The 22,555-nt window shown below is 38.5% G+C and overlaps 1 protein-coding gene across 1 annotated transcript in view; it reads left to right on the top strand.

The window, feature by feature from the left end:
* Nucleotides 1-22,555, top strand: part of DNAH11 (dynein axonemal heavy chain 11) — a 226,382-nt gene that overhangs the window by 155,223 nt on the left and 48,604 nt on the right. The window contains exons 60-63 of the mRNA XM_054991090.1: nucleotides 4,931-5,065; nucleotides 15,495-15,668; nucleotides 16,281-16,516; nucleotides 17,479-17,601. Of these exons, the coding sequence (XP_054847065.1) occupies nucleotides 4,931-5,065; nucleotides 15,495-15,668; nucleotides 16,281-16,516; nucleotides 17,479-17,601 (668 nt within the window). The remainder of the gene's footprint in view (nucleotides 1-4,930; nucleotides 5,066-15,494; nucleotides 15,669-16,280; nucleotides 16,517-17,478; nucleotides 17,602-22,555) is intronic.

Genomic DNA, 22,555 nt, shown 5'->3' with positions numbered 1-22,555 from the left:
CTGCGCCTGGCCCGCAGAGCAACTGAACGGGAGGCTGCCTGCTCAGCTGCCCCACGCTGCTGCCACCAGCACGCACTCCTGGTTGGCAGCGGCGGCAGCAGCAGCTCCGTGGTGCGTGCCCCTGCCCCCGGGCTGGTGCCCCTCCGCCACCTTAGCACCCTGAGGTGACTGCTGGGCCAGCCTCAATGGGCGGGCTGGCCCTGGTCGTAGAAATGATTCCCATGTCAGTGGAAAGTTTGTCAATATAGAATTTTTACATTCCCTGAGACATTAAGCCAAGGTAGCATAATAAGCATTCCTCATTAGTGTTATTTTCAGGGAGCACAAATCACTACAATTTGGATTTTGACATAGGATGCACAATTACCAGGATTTAGGTAAAGTTTATTTCCCACTCCTTTTCCTTAGAATGGATTCACTGACATGTTTAAAGTATTTTGCTGTTTCAACATTATTTTCTTTAGTTTTAGACGGGTATGACATCAACCAGCACACCAGCAAAGGAAACTTGAAAATGAGATACTAGTAATCATGTATTTATTTATTATTATTATGGACAAATATTTAAATGTTATCAAATAGATTTCCCAATCACAAAAACTAGAGAAACAACAGCAGACACTTCCATACATATTAATCTGTCTGCATGCAAACTGCACTTTGCAGACAAAAACTTATGAACAGCGCACTCTGTTACAGTTGCATCACCCACAATCTTCCATAATTGTCCCACAATTGTGGAATGAGCTTTCTGAAGCATGTAAAGGTCTTTTTATTTCAGAAGGTGTTTTAAAGTTTCTGTCAAAATGTTATCTGGCTTGTTGTTTATACAGTAGAACCTCACCATTTCTGGATTTGTGCCTTGTGATTCCACAAATTCAGTCTGCAGACTGATCACATGGTAAAGTCTCCAGCCCTGTTTTTAATTCTCACTGCCATCATCATTATAATCATCACATCATTATTTGGTTGTTTGCTGCAGCAGACTCCTGCCTCCCAGTATGTGTGGATTTTGTCATTCACATTGGTCCTGGGAACAGATCTGCTGCAAATGACCAGGGTCTACCCTTTGTCAACCAGCCCCACACTGGGTCATCAAGAGTTGGTGCAGAACTGCACAACTTGTGACCCACAAAGTTAATGTAGCAAACACAAGCCTTGGGCATGCCTGGCTGATAACCTTTCCCCCTGTCCCTACAGTCACAGGCAGGTCACAAAAACAGGACACCTGATGGATTGGCTGTCTTCAGTTTGATGGATCACAAGTTTTTGCAGGTCAAGAAACAACTAAACAATCAGGGTCAATAAGGAATATGGAGAAATAAGTTCATTGTTTGCTCTCCTAGAACAGAAACAACTTTCAGAACTTAGATTACTGTTATTCCACAAACCTTCTTTATAGGACAGTCATTTTTCTAAAAGGAAGCTTGCTGGTCCTATATGCAGTTTCTGCCCTAGACATATTCTTCAATCAGGAATTTTTAAAAAGATGTTAGCCTGTTAGCTTTCTTACTACTCACACATTCAAGACTTGTTCATAGTCCATTAAACATGATAGGATCACAGTTAATGTTCCACATTGCTTCAGTCTCCATTTAAAACTCTCAGAGGAGCCAGTGGCATTTTGCCACACAGAATGGGTCATCCTTAAAATCATTACTATAAATGCCTCCATAAACAAAATTGAATCAGCTACCTCATTATCTAATAGAATTCCAGTCACACGTGTGTATCTGGTTAACCAGGCATTGCAGCTGTTTCACTTCTCTCTAGTTGTATAATGTTGTCATTTCTTTTTTTTCCCTGTGGTTCCGTGAATTAGCTTGTGGTAGCCCCCTTGTCCATATATAAAAAGTATATGAAGGGTTCTGGGATTTGTAGACAATTAAATTTATAAAATAAATAACACTAGAAGTTGTGGCTTACAGACTACTAACAGAGACCAATCACTTTGGAGGTTTTATACTATTGACAAAAGCATTACAGAGAGTGGGGGGGGGGGCGGATTCTGTCATAACAAGTTAAGGAAGTCTATCCCTTTCCAACAAAAGGCTCTGTGACTGTCGCCGTAATTTGAACCAGTAAGTTTTGTTTAAGTGTCTGTGGGTATGATATGTAAATATTTTGGTTAAATTTAGTATGAATTATCCATAGACCTTGGAATGTAGATTGAAGGATTCATTAATTCTGTTGACCCAGAGCAACAAGCAGTCTGGACTAAAAACCTCTAATACGAAATACTGAGATGCCAGCAACTAAGACCGCAGACTTCCTTGTATGAGTAACAAAAATCCAATGTGACATCAGAAGTTCTATCATAGCCTCATGTGCCTGAAATAGCTGACCACAGTTTATTGGCTCATATGACAAAAGTAAATGATGCACACAATGTTGTGCACACTTAAAAATAAAGCTTGCTATGATGTAAGCCCCACCCTCACCCACCCCTGGAAGGCAGATTTTCCCTCCAAAACGGTCAAAATTGCTTCCTGTATCTGGGTAGCTTCTGGTAGCATGTCTCTGGGTATAATTTTTTGTCCCATACTTTAAAAGATGTAAATTTTGACTTGTATTCCAGCCCAAATATTTGGTAGGGGAGAAGCAAGAGCCTACATCTTCTTTAAATGATATGGCACTAGAGGCTGAGTAAAGTTCAAAAAGAAACAGCAGGTTGATTAAACAGGCAGAGATGGTATATAGGTAGGCAAGGAAAGTAAAGCTGAGGTAAATTTTGATTGTAGAACAGGATATTTCATAAGCATTAGGCACACTAATATTCTTAAAGCTTAGTTTCAGTAGTTACAGATCTTAAAAGTGAGAGGTGGGTAGTTTCAGACTTAGGTTATTTTATCAAAGTTTCTTCATAGATTTCACTTTACAGCTTAGGTGTTCTTATTTCAATACAGAACTCTTTTCCCTTTACACCAGACCTAGGCTCCTCCTCAGAGTTCAAACCTCTTTTTTTTAGATACTGGGCAGGAATTATTCTTCACCAAAAGACATAAGTGCTTTAACTGAAAGTTTTCTAGAAACCTAAAGCTGTCCCAATTAGGGCAAACTTTTCCTTTTTCCTCACACAAATGATTATTAGACTGACCCTCCTTGTCAGACTCCAACTTCTACAACAATTCTGTCAGCACCAATTGTTACCTTCTCACTGGCCAATCACAGAGAGGGGAGAGTAGCCTGACAATCATTCTTCCTTCAGGCAGTTTTCCAACCCTTTCCCCTCCACTCTCCAGGTGCTGCACTTAGTAAACCTTTCATTTAAAAGCCCATTCCATCACACTTGCATATGTGAAAGCTTGCACAGTGAGTTGTGCTTTTTCGTTTTGCATGACTTTTCTTCTGATTGGGGAAAAGATTGTGAAGAAAATCCATGCAGGTCATTTAGAATGTATTTATACTTCACCTAAACTTTAAACATTTTAATATGTTGGTTTGAGATATTTATTAACCATATTCTCCACAATGTGTTGAAGTGCTTGCCACAAAAGATGCACAGCATGTTGAACTAGAAATGTAGAAACATAGAGCTGGAAGCAACCACAAGGGTCATCTAATCCTGCACAATGCAAGAAATTCACAACTCTTTCCCCCTCTCACCTCCCCCAGTGACCCCTGCTCTGTACCCAGAGGAAGGCAAAAAACCTCCAGGATCCCCAGCCAATGTGGCCTGGAGGAAAATTCCTGTCTGACCGCAAAGTGGTGATCAGCATGTCAGGTGCTCAGGATCACCTGTCATATTCAATACCCCCCTGCAGCTGAAGCTGATGCTGTTGGAATGATTCTGTTATTTGAACCCAGGGTGGGAAACTGAGAACAGGAAGTTTTGTTCCTGTTGTGATCTCTCCCGAGTCTGGGAGCCTGCTTGACCTTGAGCAGTCTGTGATTCACACAGCCTGTTTTCCTGTCTGCAGAGAGGACTGTTAGGAGAAAGTGGGGGGAATTAGGAGTAGCCTTGGGGAACCTAAATCTGCTTGATACTTGTCTGTAGCTTGATACTGGTCCTAGTAAGGATGGCATAAGTATATGAAACTGGCATCTTATCAATAAAGAACTTTTACTCCTGAAGTGAGGTCTCTTGAGAGTTGGCTGGCATCCTTACACGGTATTGCCTTGGGCATATAAGAAAGGGCCACAAGAGGTTAGCCCCAGTTCATCCTTTCATGCCCTTCCTCTGCCGATCTGTGTATGTTCATATTGAGTCATAGAATCATTAATTGCTGTCAGGTGGCCATCTAGCCTCTTCTTAAATACTTCCAAGAAACAAGAGTGCAATACCTCCTGAGAAAGCCTATTCCACTGAGGAACTGTTCTGTCAAGAAGTTCTTCCTAATGTTCAGCCAAAAACTCTTTTGCTTTTAATTTTAACTCATTATTTCGGGTCTGACCCTCTGGAGCAAAAGAAAACAACTCTGCTCCATCCTCTATGTGACAACCCTTCAAATACTTGAAGAGGGCTATCATATCAACTCTCAGTTACCTCCTCTCCAGGCTGAACATACCCAGATCTAACTGCCAGCCTCCAGGGGAGGGGGGGGGCTGGAGATCTCCCAGAATGACACCTGGTGTCCAGACCGGAGAGGTCCGTTCCCCTGTGAACTACTTAGTTGCAAGGGTTTTTAAAAGTTACTGTTGAAAAGATCTTGTGAGCAACTAGTTGTATGCTCCCTTCATTGTAACAAAGATTCCTTTGACTCAGTTTCATAGGTTTCAAGAGTTAGAAGAATTTTTGGTGATGATGGACAGGTCAAACAGGTGGGACAAAAGCAAAGGTATAATGAAATGTAGTAAATATTACAAGAGTTTTTATGATGACTTCATTCCACTATAATGATAGTCTTACTGGTTATTACAAAAGTATTCCAAAAGTATGGAATGAGAATTGTCAAAGATTTGATCAAACATTGTAACTTCCCTTTAATAGGAACTGGCTCTCAATCTGCAAAAACTCACCGCATCATTTGAAAAAGCAACAGCAGAGAAAGTTAGATGTCAAGAAGATGTTGATCGAACCAACAAGACTATTGAGTTAGCTAACAGGCTTGTTAAAGGACTTGAGGTAAGTTGACTTCTAATTAATATAATCTATAAGAGTGTTAGTAAAGCATGCCTTTGAAAATAGCAGAAATGAAAGCTGCTTTAAAAAAACAGCTACAAGGGTGTGGGCAGGGAACTCTAACCAACATGCCAACATATAATTTCGTAGGCACTTCCTGTATGCAGCAGTTCTTTCTTCTCTGCCCACCATAATCCAAATGATAAGGATTAATTGTGCACATGCATGTATATGCACACACAAATATGAAGGGCTTTATTGGAGGCAGGGCTTACCAGAGGTCAGTGTTGGAATCTTTTTAATCCCAGGGACATACCCAGAACCATATAAAAAGAGAATATAATTGAACAGAATCTGTCTCACTACTAAATAACTGCAATTCACCAGCATCCACTTCCATCCTTTTGGGATTAAGAATATGGGTTTTTAGGGTCAGATGGTACAAATTCTAGATAGACATGAATACCAACAGCTCTTTTTAGAAGCTTAACCACTGTATAGTGTTATATGGTAATATACATTTAATATTGGTATAATTATAAATTGATCACAAAAGATCCTACCTTTAGATACACGTACATGTACCTACCAGAAGCCAATCGTTGAGATAGGATGTACCATTTTTCCCTATCTGTTAGTCCACATGGAGCCCCCAATAGGGCAAATAGCAGCCTTGGGACTATTTCAGTTCTCAACATGGAATTTGCCTTTTTCACACTGCCTCATACTGGGTCAACATTTTCATTGAGCTTTCCACAACAACCTCAACATCTCTATCAATCTCGGCCTCAACCAGTTCAGACCCCATCACCATATATTTAAAAATAGGATTTTTTGTTCCATTATGCACCACCTTATGCTTGTCCATGTTAAATTTCTATTGCCATCCCCTCACCCTATTTAGAGAAATGCTCCTGTAACCCTTCATGCTTTGCCTTGGTTTTTACCATCCTAAATAATTTGGTATCACTTGCAAACTTGGATAGTGCACTGCTCAGCCACAATTCCAAATCATTTATGAGCAGATTAAATAGCACCAGTCCCAATATTGATCTTTGTGGGACCTAACTGCTCACTTCCCTTCTTTGAAAGAACTGCCAGTTTATTCCTACTCTCTGCTTCCTGCCATTTAACCAGCTTTTGATCCATAAGAGAACACATCCTCTTATCCCATGATTACTAAGCTTCCTCAGGGGTCTTTAGTGTGGTCCCTTGTGAAAAGCCTTTTAGAAGTTCGAGTATGTGATGTTTACCCATAATTCTTATCCACATGCTTGTAAATCTACCCAAAGAACTCCAAGAGACTGGTGAGTCAGGACTTCCCATTGCAGGCACCATGTTGATTTTTAGGTATACTTGTTACTAGATCATAAGCTTTTTAGAACTCAGTAGTTATTGCCATCTGGAACTACAGACTTACTGGTTTTCAGTTTGCCTAATGGTCCTAGAAATTTCTCTCTCATCACCTCAGTTTGACTCAGTTCTTCAGACATCCTTCCCCAAAGCAGTGTCTCTATCATGGGTATGCGCCCACATTTTCCATAGTGAAAATAAATGCAAAGAATTCATTTAATTTCTCTGCTATCTCCCCATCTTCCTTAAACAGTTGCTTTATTCCTTTATAGGCCCAACTGCCCCCTAGTAATTTCCTGCTCCTGAGGAAGTGCTCATTGTTTGTTTTATTGTATTTGGCCTTTCTGCCTTTTTCTTAACTGATATGTTGCTTTCCCGTGATTAGGATTTTCTATGCTTTATTCAAACTTTTTAAAACAATCTGCTAATTATGTACAATAGTAAGACTCATTGAGCAGAATAATATAAGCCAGGAACAAGTTTACTGCTTAGTGAATCATTTGTTAGAATATGGTTCTTATATCTTTTCCTAAAGCTGTGAAAATAAAAGGTGCCAAGATTTTTTATTCATGTAACATGCTTTGGAGTATTTCAGAGAGGTCCAATTCCTAACAGATCATGGCCATAGTACTCAGTACTTTAGGGAAATTAACATTTAAAAGCATTGATTTGGCATTTCATTTAAATCACTATGTATAATTCCCTTTTCCATCATTGGAGATGCTTAAGAAGTACAGTTTCATATATCCCAGGGGGTGTTCTTTTAAACTCCATCCATCAAACAAATGATCATTTTCTCCTAATAAATCTTCTCTATCTCTTGGACTATCTAAACAGGTAAGAGACTGATCATTGATGCTTCTTTCCTAGAAAGAGCAGAGTGGGTAAACACTCTCTAGACTGAGAAACTCCCAAATAATTACACCTCAGAACGGCTCATGAGTTTTGAAGTGGACTTTCTCTGCAGTTTCCTTAACAATAATGGGTAACTGAGCCCTAGACATTATGGTATGCTTGCTGCTGTTGTCTTTGCATCATATGCTATATATTTGCTCATTAAGTGGATGTCCCCAGGGAAAAGTCTTTATAAGTAAGCCACTGTATCTGCACACAGCAGTGAATACTTTCTGACAGCATGGTCAGCCTCTGGCTAATGAACACTGAGACTGAATAATCCTCGGGTCAAGGCTGAGTCGTTTTATATCCACCCACAATGCACTTAACCTTTGGATAAGTGGGCTACACTACTTGCATTGTTTCTGCCTTTCTTTCATTAAAAAACACCATTAATCTTCTCATAAGGACAAAATATACATTTAATAAAAATTCTGCAGAATTCAGTTTCCTAATTATTTTTGTCTATAAAAAAGTATCTTTATATAAGAGTAAGCAATTATTTAATGATCAGAGTTGTTGTTAAAAGGATAATAACATGAAGCAGGAAAGAATAATGCTGTAAAGCACTTTCAGTTTCTATGTAATAGCCCAAGAAAACAATAAGAATACAGTTATTTAAATTGCATTCAATAAATAATGCTGTCCGAACACAGTGGTGTTAAGCCAGTTGTAGTTAAACACACTTAAGCCCTACTGAAGACAGTGGGGTTCAGTAAGCTTATTTGCATGCCTATAAGGACTGACACCCAATGAATTTCAAAAGTGGTTTGTGGGTTCACATGCCACTTGGCCCATATGTACCTCTGGATTGTGATCAGTATGTGCCATTTATTACATGTTAATTCCTTGTGAGCAAATAATATATTCAATAATGCAATGCTGGTGATAGATTAATAAATCTTTAGCTACTTAAATGTTTCAGCTGGACATTTTGAATCTCATGTCTTCACAACTTTCTAGTTTACATAGTTGCCAAGAAAGTTGTCCTCCCCCCACAAAAAAATTAATTGTATTTTTCCATGTGGAAGGTTGCCAATAACTTAAGTTTGGCAATCAACTGCTAAAATTAATCCTCTTCACAATAGTTGTATTAATGGCAGTCAGCTACCTGCAATTGATTTACTCCAGAGTAATAAAGAAAAAAAGAAGGAACTTTGGGGTAGATCCAGATTAATTGGCAATATCCACCCATTCCCCCTTCCCATTGCACACCCCCATTCTGTCGTTCCTAGAGGTCCCCTGGAAGCAGCATTTTGTGGGCTGGAGTGGGAGGGGTAGGCTGGAAAGTTTAATTCTGATCATCAAAAATTGCTTATTTCCAATATGATTACATCATATTGTGCCAAAAGGGGTATACAGTTTATCTGGGCAAAAGGTTTCAACAAGATAAAAATAAATACCTTATCTTTTATAGGGCCCTGTTTTGCTTTACTTAAAATCTAAGCGCTACTTTGTTGCAATTCTCTCTTACTATTAACTTCAGATGTCAATAAAATTATTGCCAATTGAAGAGGGTTTTTTCTGAAAAGTGCTATTATATAAGCTAAGAAAGGGGAAAATATAACAATTAATTGAGAGCATCAACTATTTTCCTCAGAATAAATTCTTTTTGACTTGAACTGGAGATGGTTAAGTTCTGAAAAGCATCAAGACTGATGATTTTGTCTATATAGCATTGACCTGGAAGCTCAACCATTCAGACTAATAAATCAGGCAATTTATATTTAATCATTAACTAACTCCCGAGCTGAACAGCTGTTCAAAATTAGAAATGGGTCACCCCAGCCAGGATGATATTACAGGCAATCTATAATGCATTAGAATAAAATTATAGTGATTTTTAACTGTCTGGAAATTTATTACACTGCATGTTCCAACTCTTAAACTCTTGTTAGCCAATGTCACTCGTGATTTATGATGCTTGGGTGGTACAGTAAAATTACTGAAGATTTAAATAGACGATCATTCTATGTTTAGTAAATCTTCAAATTTCAAAGCTAGTTTGGAGAATGAGGTGGGTGCACTTTATTGTTTATGACTTACCAGCTGGTGACAACAAGGGAAGAGAATGGATAAATCTGAAGTCCGTTTTGCAAATTAATGGGTTTGTTGCTTGGTTCACTTCTGCTCCAGTTAAAGAGAGACTCTAATGCAAACTGGTTTTGAACGAAATAAGGAGGGACACAGTTAGTACTTTCAAGCAAACCACTATAATTGGACTAGGGAGACCTGCGTTGAGATTCTAAAACACAGCCTAATTATTATGCTGCCCCAAAAACCACGCTGCCCTCATGTACAAAAATAATAATAATTTGTGGGTACAACTTTAGAGCAGTAAGTCTTCGTAAAGTATTGGAGAGATCCAGACTAATAATCTGTTTTTAAAACCGTGCAATTGTTTAACCATACATCATTTACATTAATAGAGTCTACCTTGTAAAGTGAAGACTCTCTAATGTAGTCTATTGTTGTGAGTGTGTAACTTTTTAGATTAAAGAGCTGCCTGTAACCCATTAAAAACCTTATTGCCTAAGGCCTCTGAGAGAGAAGTTATCACTGCCTGGATTGTGTCTTCACTTCAGTCTTTCGATTGTATTTTTATCCTTTCCCTTACTCCATGGAACTGAGGGTAGCATACATGGTTCTCTCTCCCCAGTTTCTCCTCACAATAACCTAGTGAGGAAGTTTAAAATGGCTGGCCCAAGATCACCCATGTTCAAGACACTTGAACTTACAAATTCTAGTCTTCTCACCAAGCAGCTGTTTGCGGGGGGTGTTTAATATGCTGACCACTGTACCACACTGGCTCTCATAAAAGCTTATGTTGTTAGTCTTCAAGGTGTCAGAAAACTCTTTTTCACATAATGTGAATCTGTTAAGACCAAATTGTGAACAGTTTAGAATTCAATAAAGAATTCATAGAGTTGGGCATCTAAAATGCAGTGACCTTACCCACTCTTTCCATTTCAGAGTTTGAAGTGGTTTAAACTTTTGACTGCTAGGTACTTGAGAAATTATTTTAGTTGTCATCAGTGCTTAAAAGGAATGCAACATGTTATGAGATTCAATCTCCTTTGCTTTCCCAGTCATAGCAGGATGAGGAGAAAAAATGCTAGCAGTCTTCCCATGTTCTGCTCCAGTGCTCTTTTTATCTGGTGCCATGCCGGGATCTTCTACATCCTATTTTAGCCCAATTTTCAGAGTTTTCTGATGATTTTAAGGTTCAGTTTCTGCTTGACAACCCAGATGGGGAAATAACTGAAATAGTAGCAAAGTTTCTCTACAGCGCCATGGCTATACGCCCTGACAAGTAATATTCTATACTGGTTTTGCTGCACTGTTTTCTGTTCCTATCTGTAATTTTAATCTCATTTTGTATGGAGTTTCTGTATTTAAAATTTTATATTTTATATATGCCAATAAAGGCTTGCTTGCTTGCTTGCTAGCAGTCTTGCAGGCCAGTGGCATCCAAAGGGCCAAGCCATACTGGCACGTGTAGAAAATGTATAATTATATATCATTCAATCAAGACCTTTAATGGCATAATAGCATAATAGCAAAAACTTTCAAAGCAGCCGGAACTAATACAAATTGCAGGATTGTTACAATAAAAAGATAAAACCTGTAGATAAAATTCAAATATAACATCGGATCATCACTGTATCTTATGCTGACGAATCTTAATGGCATATTGGAGAAACGAAGCAACTTTCTCGGTTGTACCAGGAAAGGTGTCCTTCAAGATATATTGGGCTTTAATGTGATCAGACAGACCTATCTTATTTCCAAGAATAGGGTCAAAATACTGAAAATGAATATTTGTGTAAAAGGGACAATAAAAAAAGATATGTGCGGCTGTTTCAATATATTTTAACTTAGAGTCTAGCAAAGTAGGCTACCTTTTGGAATCCGATATATAAGACCATTGAAGGCATGACTTTGAATCTAGCCAGAGAAAAAGCTCTATGCTGTTGTGGATTTTGCAAATAATAAAAGTAACGAGCCATGTGTCCTATAAAATCCCTAACCTCAAGGGAGAGCAAATTTTGTTAGCAGTGCTATAAAGGTTTTGTAGTTCAATATCCAGAACTCTGCATTTAATCATTCTAAAAACCTCTACTTGCGAAAGCATAGATAGTGAGTCTAAGGATAAGTCAATGGTGATGAGCTTTTTCTCAATACAGGCTAGCTAATTAGAAGATCTGGATTCCAAAAGCATATGGAAAATAAGGCTATGGGAGTTGGGATTATAGTGTATTCGCAGCCAGTATTTGATGGTTAAAAACCATGACCTAGTTTTGACTAGGGCTTGTCCCATTTCCAGGCATAGGCTACATAAGGTACACAATAAGGCATTCCCAAAAATTTTCAGAGAAAATTAGCTTGGATGCATTCCAAGGAGTAGCCAAACGCACCAATCCATAGTGGTATTCCATATAGCAATCGTGCACCTGTTTTGGCATTAAAAACTTTCAAAGCAACCGGAACAAATTGGTTACCTTTGTTATTAAAAAAAACACATAATAGCTTGGGCCCTAGCACTGGCTACATTGGTTGCTGACATGCAATGAGCAGTCCACTCTGCGTTATATTGAAAATGAATACCTAAATACTATAAATGTTTAACCCGCTGTATTCTAATTCCATTGAGTGTGCACCCGAAAAAAATTTGGGTTTCTCGCTTCGGGTTTACCCGAAGTGGAAAAAAGCTTTGTAAACACTCAAAACCCTAAGTGGCAAGCCGTTTCAGAATTGCATATTTAAATCGCTTCTGTATGCTCCATAAATATTTGGAGCGTACTGAAATGAGGGGGGAAGCTTCCAGCCCCCCACCCCCACTGCCCACACACCCCACTTACCTGGCCCTGAAAAGAGATATTTAAGCCCGCCGCCAACAGCTGCTTGGCGAGAATTTCCCCGCCAAACAGCTGGTGCCGGGGTTTAAATGCCCCTTCTGTGCCGCTGCGCAGTGGAACGGAAAGGGGTTTTTAGAGCTGGCCAGTTTGGCTCAGCGGCTTGGTGGGGAAATCCCTGCCAAGCCGCTAATGCTGGGTTTTAAAATGCCCCTTCCTGTGCCGCTGCGCTGCAGCATGGAAAGGAACATTGTAAACTCCAGCCGGCTTCCATCAGCGGCTTGGCAAGCTGCTGATCCCAGAGGGGAATGCCCTTTCCCTGCCACTTCGGAGCAACATGGAAAGGGCATTTAAATGTTCCTTTACCTGTCGCTGCCAAGCTGCAGGTAAAGGAGCTACTCTCCCCTTGGATCAGCTGCCCGGCCAGGCAGCTGATCAAAGGGTGGGGGAAGAAATGGCCTTTCCCAGCTGCTTCGCAGTGACAGGGAAAGGGACATTTAAATTCCTCTCCTTGCTTTCAAATGCTGGCCGCTTTACAGCTGATGAGAGGGAAATCCCCTCCCATCAGCTGTAAAGTGGCTGGCATTTAAAAGGCATTTTTCAGTGGAGAGGGGGATTCCCCTCACATCAGCTGAGAAAAGCCCTTTAAATGCTGGCTGGGGTGACAGGAGGGAAATTCCCTTCCCATCAGCTGAAAAAAGCAGCTGGCATTTAAAGGACTTTTTCAGCTGATGAGAGGGGAGCCCCCCTCTCAGCTGAAAAAGCCCCTTTAAATGCTGGCTGCTTTACAGCTGATGGGAGGGGATTCCCCTCTCATCAGCTGTAAAGCTGCCAGCATTTGAAAGCAGGGAGAGGAATTTAAATGTTCATGTTCCTTTCCTGCAGTGGGGAAAGGGCACTTCCCCCCACCCTTGGATCAGCTGCCTGGCCAGGAAGTTGATCCAAGGGGAGGATAGCTCCTTTCCCCACCGCTTGGCAGCAACAGGGGAAGGAACATTTAAATGCCCGTTCCCTGTTGCTGCGAAGCTGTGGGAAAGGGCATTCCTCTCCCACCCTGGGATCAGCTGCCTGACCAGGCAGCTGATCCAAGGGGAGGGATGCTCCTTTGCGCACTTCTTCAGGGCGACAGGGAAAGGAACATTTAAATGTCCTTTTCCTGTCACTGTGAAGTGGCGGGGAAAGGGCATTCCTCCTCATCCCTTGTATCAGCTGTCTGGCCAGGCAGCTGATCCAAGGGGAGGGATGCTCCTTTGCCCGCTGCTTCATAGCAACAGGAAAAGGAACATTCAAATGCCCTTTCCCTGTCACTGTGAAGCAGTGGCAAAGGGCATTCCTCTCCCCCCTCTTGGATCAGCTGCTTGGCGGGGATTTCCCCATCAAGCTGCTGATCCTGGGGTTTACAATGCCCTTTCCTGTGCCACTGTGCAGTGGCACGGAAAGGGGCATTGTAAGCCCCGGCCAGCTATCTGCGGCTTGGTATGCCGCTGATCCAAGGGGCGATGCTCCTTTCCCAGCTGCCCCACAGGGCATTTAACCCTTTGCATTCAATCAGCTGCTTGATGGAGATTTCCTCTTCAAACAGCTGATGCCGGGGTTTAAATACCCCTTTCTCTGCTGCTTCACAGCGGCACGAAAAAGAGCATTTAAACCCCAGCTGGCTTGGATCAGCTGCTTAGGGGTGATTTCCCCGCTAAACAGCTGATCCTGGCCCTTTCCCTGCTGTTTCACAGCAGCATGGAAGAGGCATTTAAACCCCTTGACCTGAAGACTCCCAAAGCGATATAAATCGCTTCGGGAAGCTTTGATTCGGTTTTTCCGAATCAGGCCCCGCGTGCTGGACCCAATTCGGAAATCCTGAATCTTTGCGAATTGTGTCCAATTCAGGTATTTTACCCGAATCAGAAATCCAAATTGCACACCCCTAGTTCCCAATTAAGAGGTTTCCAAGTTCTTGAAAAGACAAGAATTTTTGTCTTTTTATAATTCAATTGAAGTTTATTAGAGGCAAAATTCTCGAGGAATCGATTTAAAAGGTGTTTCAGGTCAACTTGCAAGCAAGAGATTAATAGTATGTCATCAGCATAAAGTAACGGGTACATGTGTAGAGCCAAGTTTAGGGCTGTGACCATTGACTCTAGAGAGGGTCAGTGAAAGGTTATTGAGGCAAAGAGTCAATAAAGAGGGAGCTAACATGCAACCCTGTTTAACTCCTTTATTAGTTGGAATTTTGAGGGTTATCTTACCAGCTGAGGTACATTTAACCTGACAGGTCGTGGAGGTATGTAAATTTTTGATAAGCAGAAGTAATCTCTTATCAATTTTCATTTTATTTATTTTTTTCCAGAGTCTCTGTGTATGGAGTCTAAAGCCACTTTAAGATCTAGGAAAGCAAAAGATAAGATCTAAGGTGGTACTGAATGAGGCTGTTTCATGATTCCTGGGATAGTTTGGCATATTGTATTGTTTTAATTAATTTTAGTAACCTATACAAACTGTGATAAGGGATTTAATTGTTTATTAGTCGATGTTTGGTGAATTGTGATGGCCTATGGCTATAGACAATAAACTCTTTTGATTTGATTTGATCTAGGAAAGCAGTGTATAACTTGAGATATGCCTTCCTCGTGTATTTATCTACCAGGTGGGATAGGATAATACAGTGGTCCAGCGTGGTTTTCCCCTGACAGAAGCCCGCTTGTTCAGGCCCCAGAATTTGTTTTCGTGTCACGCAGGTATTAAGTTTGGAAAGTAAGTGCTTAGTATAGAGCTTCCCAATTATAGAAAGGAGGTGTAAGGGTCTAAAGTTCAGAGGGGACGTACAGTCACCTTTTTTGTAAATAGGTACTATAACTGCATTTGTCCAAGCCTCTGGCATTAGGCTGGTCTTATCAACCATTGTAAAAAGGGCAGCAAGAAGAGGTGCCCACTAGGGGTGTGCGCTTCAGGTATCAGATTAAGGTAAAATACCCGAAGCAGAAAATTTCAGGTGAACACCCCTAGTGCCCACCAGTCTGGGTCTGATTTTAAAACTTCAGGAGATATTACATCTGGTCCAGGGGCTTTCCCTACCTTTAATTGAACAATTAATTCCTTCACTTCATCAGCTGCCACAGGTGGCCAATGAGGTAGATCATTTAGGTGAAAACCAAGGAATTCAATTATGCTCATATGTTCCTCATAGAATAAGGTTAAGAAATGTTGGAACCATGACTGAGGAGAAATACAGGACATGGGGTGGGGCTTCCATATAAGATGCTCCTGAAACTGTGGCCCATAATTATATATACATGTACACCCCCATGTATTTTTTTCACAATTTTATCTTTCAGTCTGAAAAGGTTCGCTGGAGCCACTCTATTAAAGCATTTGAAGCTCAAGAATTAACGCTGTGTGGTGATGTTCTGTTAACAGCAGCTTTTGTTTCATACGTTGGACCTTTTACCAAACTATATCGTCAAGAGCTGGTATACCATATGTGGTTTCCTTTCCTGAAATCACAAAAAGTATGTTTTTGTATTTTTACTTATTTATATATTTCTATCCCATCTTCCTCTCTGTCCACAGAGGCCCAAAACAGCTTACAAGCAGCATGGGTTAAATAGGCACTGCACACAATTTTTTTAAGTAAAATCAACAATAAATAAAACACTAATCCACCAACTCTGATTTATAACAAACACACCCCAATCCCAGCCTAATAGAAGAGCAAGATCAGAGTCCAGAGAGTCAAAACTCCCTTTGATAGTTCATACCCTGGAAATCAGTTGGTCTTTAATGTGTGATTGGACCTGAATCTTGCTCTTCTATTGCAGACCAACACAGCTACCCACTTGAAATGTCCAAAATAGCTATAAGTTAACATTCTGAGTGTCTATCCTGAGCTGTCTTAATGCAAATCAGTAGCCCGGTGTGGAGCTTTTACATATCTAGAATCTGTTTAGCATTGAATTTTTCTGAAAATGTGGTTCTGCTGAGAAAAGTGACATGTACAGGTTAACTATCTATTAAGTAGTAATTGACTGTAGTGTTGCTAACTGTCTTGTTTCTACACTTATCCTTGGCAGCTCTCTGGTTAACTTTTTATATCTATATCTATATTTCTGTTTGATTCAAAGATTCCCATTCCAGTCAGTGAAGACATAAACCTAACTGCCATGTTGACTGATGATGCAATGATTGCGACATGGAATAATGAAGGGCTGCCCAGTGATAGAATGTCAACAGAAAATGCTGCTATTTTCACCAACTGTGAACGCTGGCCGCTACTGATAGATCCCCAGCTACAAGGCATCAAATGGATAAAGAACAAATATGGAACTGACCTTAAAATCATACATCTAGAACAGAAAGGGTATGTGTGCATTGAAAAAAATGTATCTATGTAAAATGTCATGATGCAACATCCCCCCATAGGTCAGTAATGACTCGGTGCTTTCACAAGGGACTACCTTTATCTTTATTGCATGCATAAATGGGGACATGATGCATTTTCCTGTCCACCTACAATAGTTTTAAACCCATATAAGCTAACATTGACATTGCTCTTTTGGAACAGTTTTTCTCTCATTTCTTCTAACTCTGTGCTTTTCAAATCTGCTAGCACAGAATCTTCCTAATTCTACCTAGAAGCATTAAGTGCTCTACTATAATTTATCTAGCTGTTAAATTTGAAGTTGTGCTACAGGAGATGCTCCCTGGCTGCTGTTCTCAAATGCTACAGAGTGGTAGTTTTCTTTGTCATGGGTACTCTCTCTAAGCCAAGCACACAATTGTTCAAGCTTTCCCAAGGGTTAATGAGGTGTCCTCATTGCTTTCCATTTAGGTTTCAGACAGAGGAAAAACACGTCAAAGACAAAGGAAAGAAGCAGGGCCATATAATCTTAACATCCTCAAGGTTTCAGGTTCATGTGGTGGACGGTATTCCTGGGAAAATAAAAGCTTAATCTAATAAATAATGCTTTGCACTAATGCAGGCTTGAACAGTCAGTTTCTAATAGGTAGTGAGCACATCTTTGTCACTGCTTTGGCACTTGCTCTATTCAGAATAGGAAAAAGAAGTGGAGAAGCACATGCATCCATTGGTAACAGTCCACACTTCCCTCTTCAATAATATAGAAAGAAATTAAATAGATATTCACACATCACATGGTGTAAGTTATACTCATTTAAATGGGTTTTTCCAATTACCTTGTTTTTCCCACAGCTGTACCAGCCAGCCAGTCAGCCACCAATGCCAGATTTCATTTTCTACCGGCACTACCCCATCCCCGGTATCTTTTTCTGATGTACCTCTATTTTTGATTTTACGTGAAGGTTCTTAAAAGCTATTGAAAGAGCTTTGATTTCTGGAGATGCAATCCTAATTGAAAACTTGGATGAAACAGTAGACCCTGTACTTGATCCCCTACTTGGAAGAAACACTATAAAAAAGGGAAAGTAAGTATATTAGAGAGTAAGCAAAGGACAGAATTATATTTAATCTGTCTGTGACTTCCTTTTGCTGAGCATAATTCTTAAATATAATTACTATCTTACTATAATGTATTTTGTTGCTTAGAAAATACTCTCAGAACAAGGGTAGAATTTACATTAGATATGTGGATGTGCAGGTACAACATATATTGCATAAGAGTCCATGAGTTTGTAACCTCTTAACAGAATAGTCCTATGCATATCAAACCCCAGCTTTTTGCACACATCCATTACGGCAATCTCTTGTTTGCAAGTTCACTTCCAAGCCCCACACGTTGGGCGCCTCTTTTGTATGGGTTCTATGGGACTTAGGAAGCAAACTTTCACACAAATGTAAGTTAAGAAAAAAAAATTCAAAGCTTGTAACAATTAGTACAATACTACTATTTCTTTTCTTTAAATAAATTCATAAGTGCAACCATACAGAACTTTCAACCAACAACATCTTTGAAATCACTGAAGGTAAACAATTCAACTTGTCGGATTCCACCAAATGATAGAATCCTCCTTCCAATTTGAAGCAACTGGAACCCAGGCTTCTGTCCTCTTCATGGGGAATTACGGCTCTGCAACAACAATACAATCCCAGTAACATCAACCAAACAGAATATATGCCACTTTTAGTCATATTGTTCACATACAGTATTTCTTTTTTTTTTTTTTATTTAATAAATTTTTTATTACAATTAAACCATACAACATACAAACAAGCACCTATGAATCTAAACCTTAACCATTACAAAACTATTTTGATACAGGAGGGAGTTAGATATATACAGTCAAGTATTATAAAATTTAACAAGGCATATAAATTAAAGCATAAAAGTTCTAGAGAGAGTAATTGTTTGAAGTATTTTTGATTTAGGCTGAATATTATTTGAATCAACATATTCAAAAAAAGGAAGCCATTTCTCCATAAACTTGGAGTTTGCAGGAAACTGTTCAGCTATGTATAAGTCGTTATGGGTTTTTTCCATAATAAAGTGATTCCATACTTTTTCAAACCATGAATCTATGGAGGGTGCATGATCTTTCTTCCATACCAGCGCTATTTCAGTCTTTGCTACTACTAACAGAGTTGCAATCAATTCTTGTCTAATCTTAGGTATAGGTAATTCTTCCCACTGATCTAAAAAGAGGATTTTAGGGTCGAAGGGAACTTCATATCCTGTAATAGTTTTGATCGAATCAATTACTTTCTCCCAATAACTTTTAATGATAGGGCATCCCCACCAACAATGAGCAAATGTGCCCATCTCTCCGCAGTTTTTCCAGCATTTTGGGGAAGCTGATGGGTATATATAAGATAGTTTCTTAGGCGTGAGATACCACCTATGAATAATTTTAAACGTTTGGAGCTTAGTTAAAGTAACTTTTGATTTGAATATAGATGAAGTCCAGATCTTGTTCCATGTCTGAGGTGATTGTTCTACATTGCAATCTTTAGCCCAGCTAGATTGACAAGGAATTTGCTTTTTGTTCTGTGTGTTCAATAATGTAGTGTATAATATGGATATCATTCCTTTTTTTTGAGTTGTATAAGATCGTAATATCATTTCAAATTCCGTCAAGGGAGTTTTCATTATTGATTTTATACCTATTTGTTCCATCATATTTTTAATCTGTAAGTATCTAAACCACACTAGATTGTGCTTTAATTTGTCTTCAATTTTTGATTTTTCCATCAGGCCTGAATTTGTAGCAATATCAATTAACCTTGTCATTTTAGCCTGTTGGAATAGTTTTATAAAACCTGATTCTTGACCTGGAGGAAACCAAGCTTGATTAAGGAATGAGGAAAATCTGGATTTTTCTGGGATGAGTTTAGTTTTGAATTTATCCCATATCTGCAAAATTGCTGATAAAAACATATTTTTGTTAATGCTTTGGGGTCTGTTTATTTGTTTGTTCCATATTAAATCATTAAAAGAGAATTTGTTTAAATAAGTATTGAAGAGGGTGAGCCATTCTGCTGTAGTTTCCACGGAGATGAGTTGGAGTAAGTTTAGGAGTCTAATTGCTGCTTGGTATAGATTCAAATCTGGATAATTAAAACCTCCATCTTTAGATTTCCTTCTCAACGTGGAAAATGCTATCCTTGGATGCTTGTTTTGCCATAAGAAACTATTAATCATTGTTTGCCATTGGATAATTAGTTTTATAGGAACTGTTACTGGAATTGCTCTAAAAATAAAGAGAAATTTGGGTAATATAAATGATTTTGTTAAATGGAACCTATCATACCAGTTAAGTTTTAGCTTGTTCCAATTAATAATTTCTATTTTAATTTGGTTTGCTATTCTTTGGTGGTTTAATTTAATGAGATCGTTTAAATTGGGAGTAATGTTGATGCCAAGGTAAGTGAGATAATTTGAAGCCCATTGATATTTATACTGTTTACAAATTAGTTTTTCAGTAGTTTTAGAGAGATTAAGAGAGAGAATTTGTGATTTTGCTTGATTTACAACTAGGCCCGATATAGTACCAAATTCCGTTAGCAGGGGGTGAAGATGTGTCAATGAGGTTGTTGGGTTAGTTAAATAGATTAACATATCATCAGCGAAAAGCGAGATTTTATAAGAGCTACCTTTAATGGGGATTCCAAATATATTTTCATTTTCCCTTAATGCAATTGCAAAAGGTTCCAAAGCTATGGCAAAAAGCATGGGAGATAGCGGACAACCCTGTCTAGTGCCTCTGTTAATTACAATTTCTCCTGAACGTAAACCGTTCAGTCTAACGTTAGCTGTAGGTTGTAGATATATAGCTCCTATGGTGTTTAAAAATTTTTCACCAAAGCCTAGGAATTGAAGGGTACTACTTAAATATTGTTTCTCAACCGAATCGAAGGCTTTTTGAATATCTAATGAGAGGAACAGTGCTTCAGTCTTATTGTTTTTGCAATGCTCAATTAAATTTAACGTTTTATATATATTATCTGTGATTTCTCTTTTGGGTATAAAACCTGCTTGATTAATATGAATATATTTGCTTATAAATGAGTTTAAACGTCGAACTAGGATTGATGTAAATAATTTATAATCATGATTGAGAAGTGATATTGGTCTATATGATTCAGCTTTTGTTGGGTCTTTCCCTTGTTTATGTATAACTACTATATCGGCCATGTTCCAAGTAGGAGGTAATTTACATTCATCCAAAACTAAATTGCAAGTATTAGTTAGATGTTGAGCTAGTAACATAGCGTATTTTTTATAAAACTCTGATGGGAATCCATCAGGTCCCGTGGCTTTATTGTTTTTAGCTAACTTAATTGCTTCTAGGGTTTCCTGCAGGGAGATAGGTTTTTCTAAAAGTAATCTATGATTTTCTTCCAATTTCTTTACATTTTTGAGTGAGTGTAAAAAATCCATAATCTTAATTTGTTTGGGGTTTGTTGATGAATACAGATTCATGTAGAATTTTTTAAATACTTGCAAAATCGTTTGGGAATCATGACAATTTATTTTATTATCATCTTGAAGTAGATGAATATTATTTTTCAGATTCTTCTGTTTTATTTTATTCGATAGAAATCTTAGGGCTTTAGGGGTATTAAACCAATATCTTTGTTTAGATTTAATTAAACTTCTATGTACATTATTGCTGTCAATCGTTTCTAAAGCTTTACGTTGGGTGGTTAATTTTTGGTATGTTTTCTTGCTTCCTGTCAATTTATGTTCTTCCTCCAAATTTTTAATTGAGTTTACTAAATCCTGTCTATGTTTTAATTTTTCTTTGTTTATACTCGCTGAGAGCGCTATAATATGTCCTCTTGATACTGTTTTAATCGTATCCCAGAGTATATTAGCCTTTATTTCTTCAGAGTTATTATCAGCTATAACTCTCTCTAAGATCTTTTCTATTTCTTTGGCTGCTTGGTGGTTATAAAGTAAGTGTTTCGGTAAGCACCATTGTTTGGGGCATTGTTTTTGTATTTCTGATGCTATTAATACATTGACCCAGGAATGGTCCGAAATTAAACATGGTCCAATTTGGGAGTCCACCGCTTGCTCAAGCAATGATTCAGAAATCAAAATAAAGTCAATTCTAGTATATGTGTTATGTCTTTGAGAATAATAAGTATAATCCTTTTCTCCTACATGTAGCTGCCTCCATATATCCATGAGATTATGTCTTTTTAAGATGGATTGCAGTTTTGTCTTCCTGTTCTTTTTGATAGAATTTTTTTCAAAATGTGTTCTGTCCCATTTATAATCCATTATATAATTTAGGTCCCCCCCTATTATAAGATGACCTTCTTGAAATTTCTCCAGTTTTCCTAATGTTTCTTCTATAAAATTTAATTGTTGATTATTAGGAGCATAAATGGATGCGAAGGTATAGTTATGTTCTTGAATTGAACCTTTAACAAAAATGAATCTCCCTTTAGGATCTTTGAAAGTTTTTTTATGGTGAAATGAAAGATCCTTTGCAAATAGTATTGCAACACCCCTTGATTTTGAATTACCAGCTGCATAATATTGTGACTGGATCCAGTTTGCCTTTAATATATCTATATCATTATTTTTAGCATGAGTTTCCTGTAGAAAAATTACCTGAGATTTAGTTTTGGCCAACAAAGAAATAACTCTTCTTCGCTTTACAGGGTTTCCCAGACCTCTTACATTCAGAGTGGTTATTTTGAATTTAGAAGCCATGATTAGAGATATACAAGTCTGCCTGTCCTATAAAAATAAATTTCAATTTACAACAATAATATCAAACAGTAAAACAGCCTGCAAATTGGTACTTTGTTTTGATTTCACACTCTTAATTCACAAATCCTTATAGCTAAACCCCTATATCTTATCTATAATAATTTTTTTGTTATTATTATTTTTTTAAAAAATTTTTAATTTTTTTTTTATTTTTATTTTATATATAACTATATACACACACACATACACACCTATGT

Source organism: Eublepharis macularius, chromosome 11, assembly GCF_028583425.1.
Source record: "Eublepharis macularius isolate TG4126 chromosome 11, MPM_Emac_v1.0, whole genome shotgun sequence".
Classification (NCBI taxonomy): domain Eukaryota; kingdom Metazoa; phylum Chordata; class Lepidosauria; order Squamata; family Eublepharidae; genus Eublepharis; species Eublepharis macularius.
The sequence above is the reverse complement of the archived record's forward strand: the minus strand, read 5'-3'. Positions and strand labels throughout refer to the sequence as shown.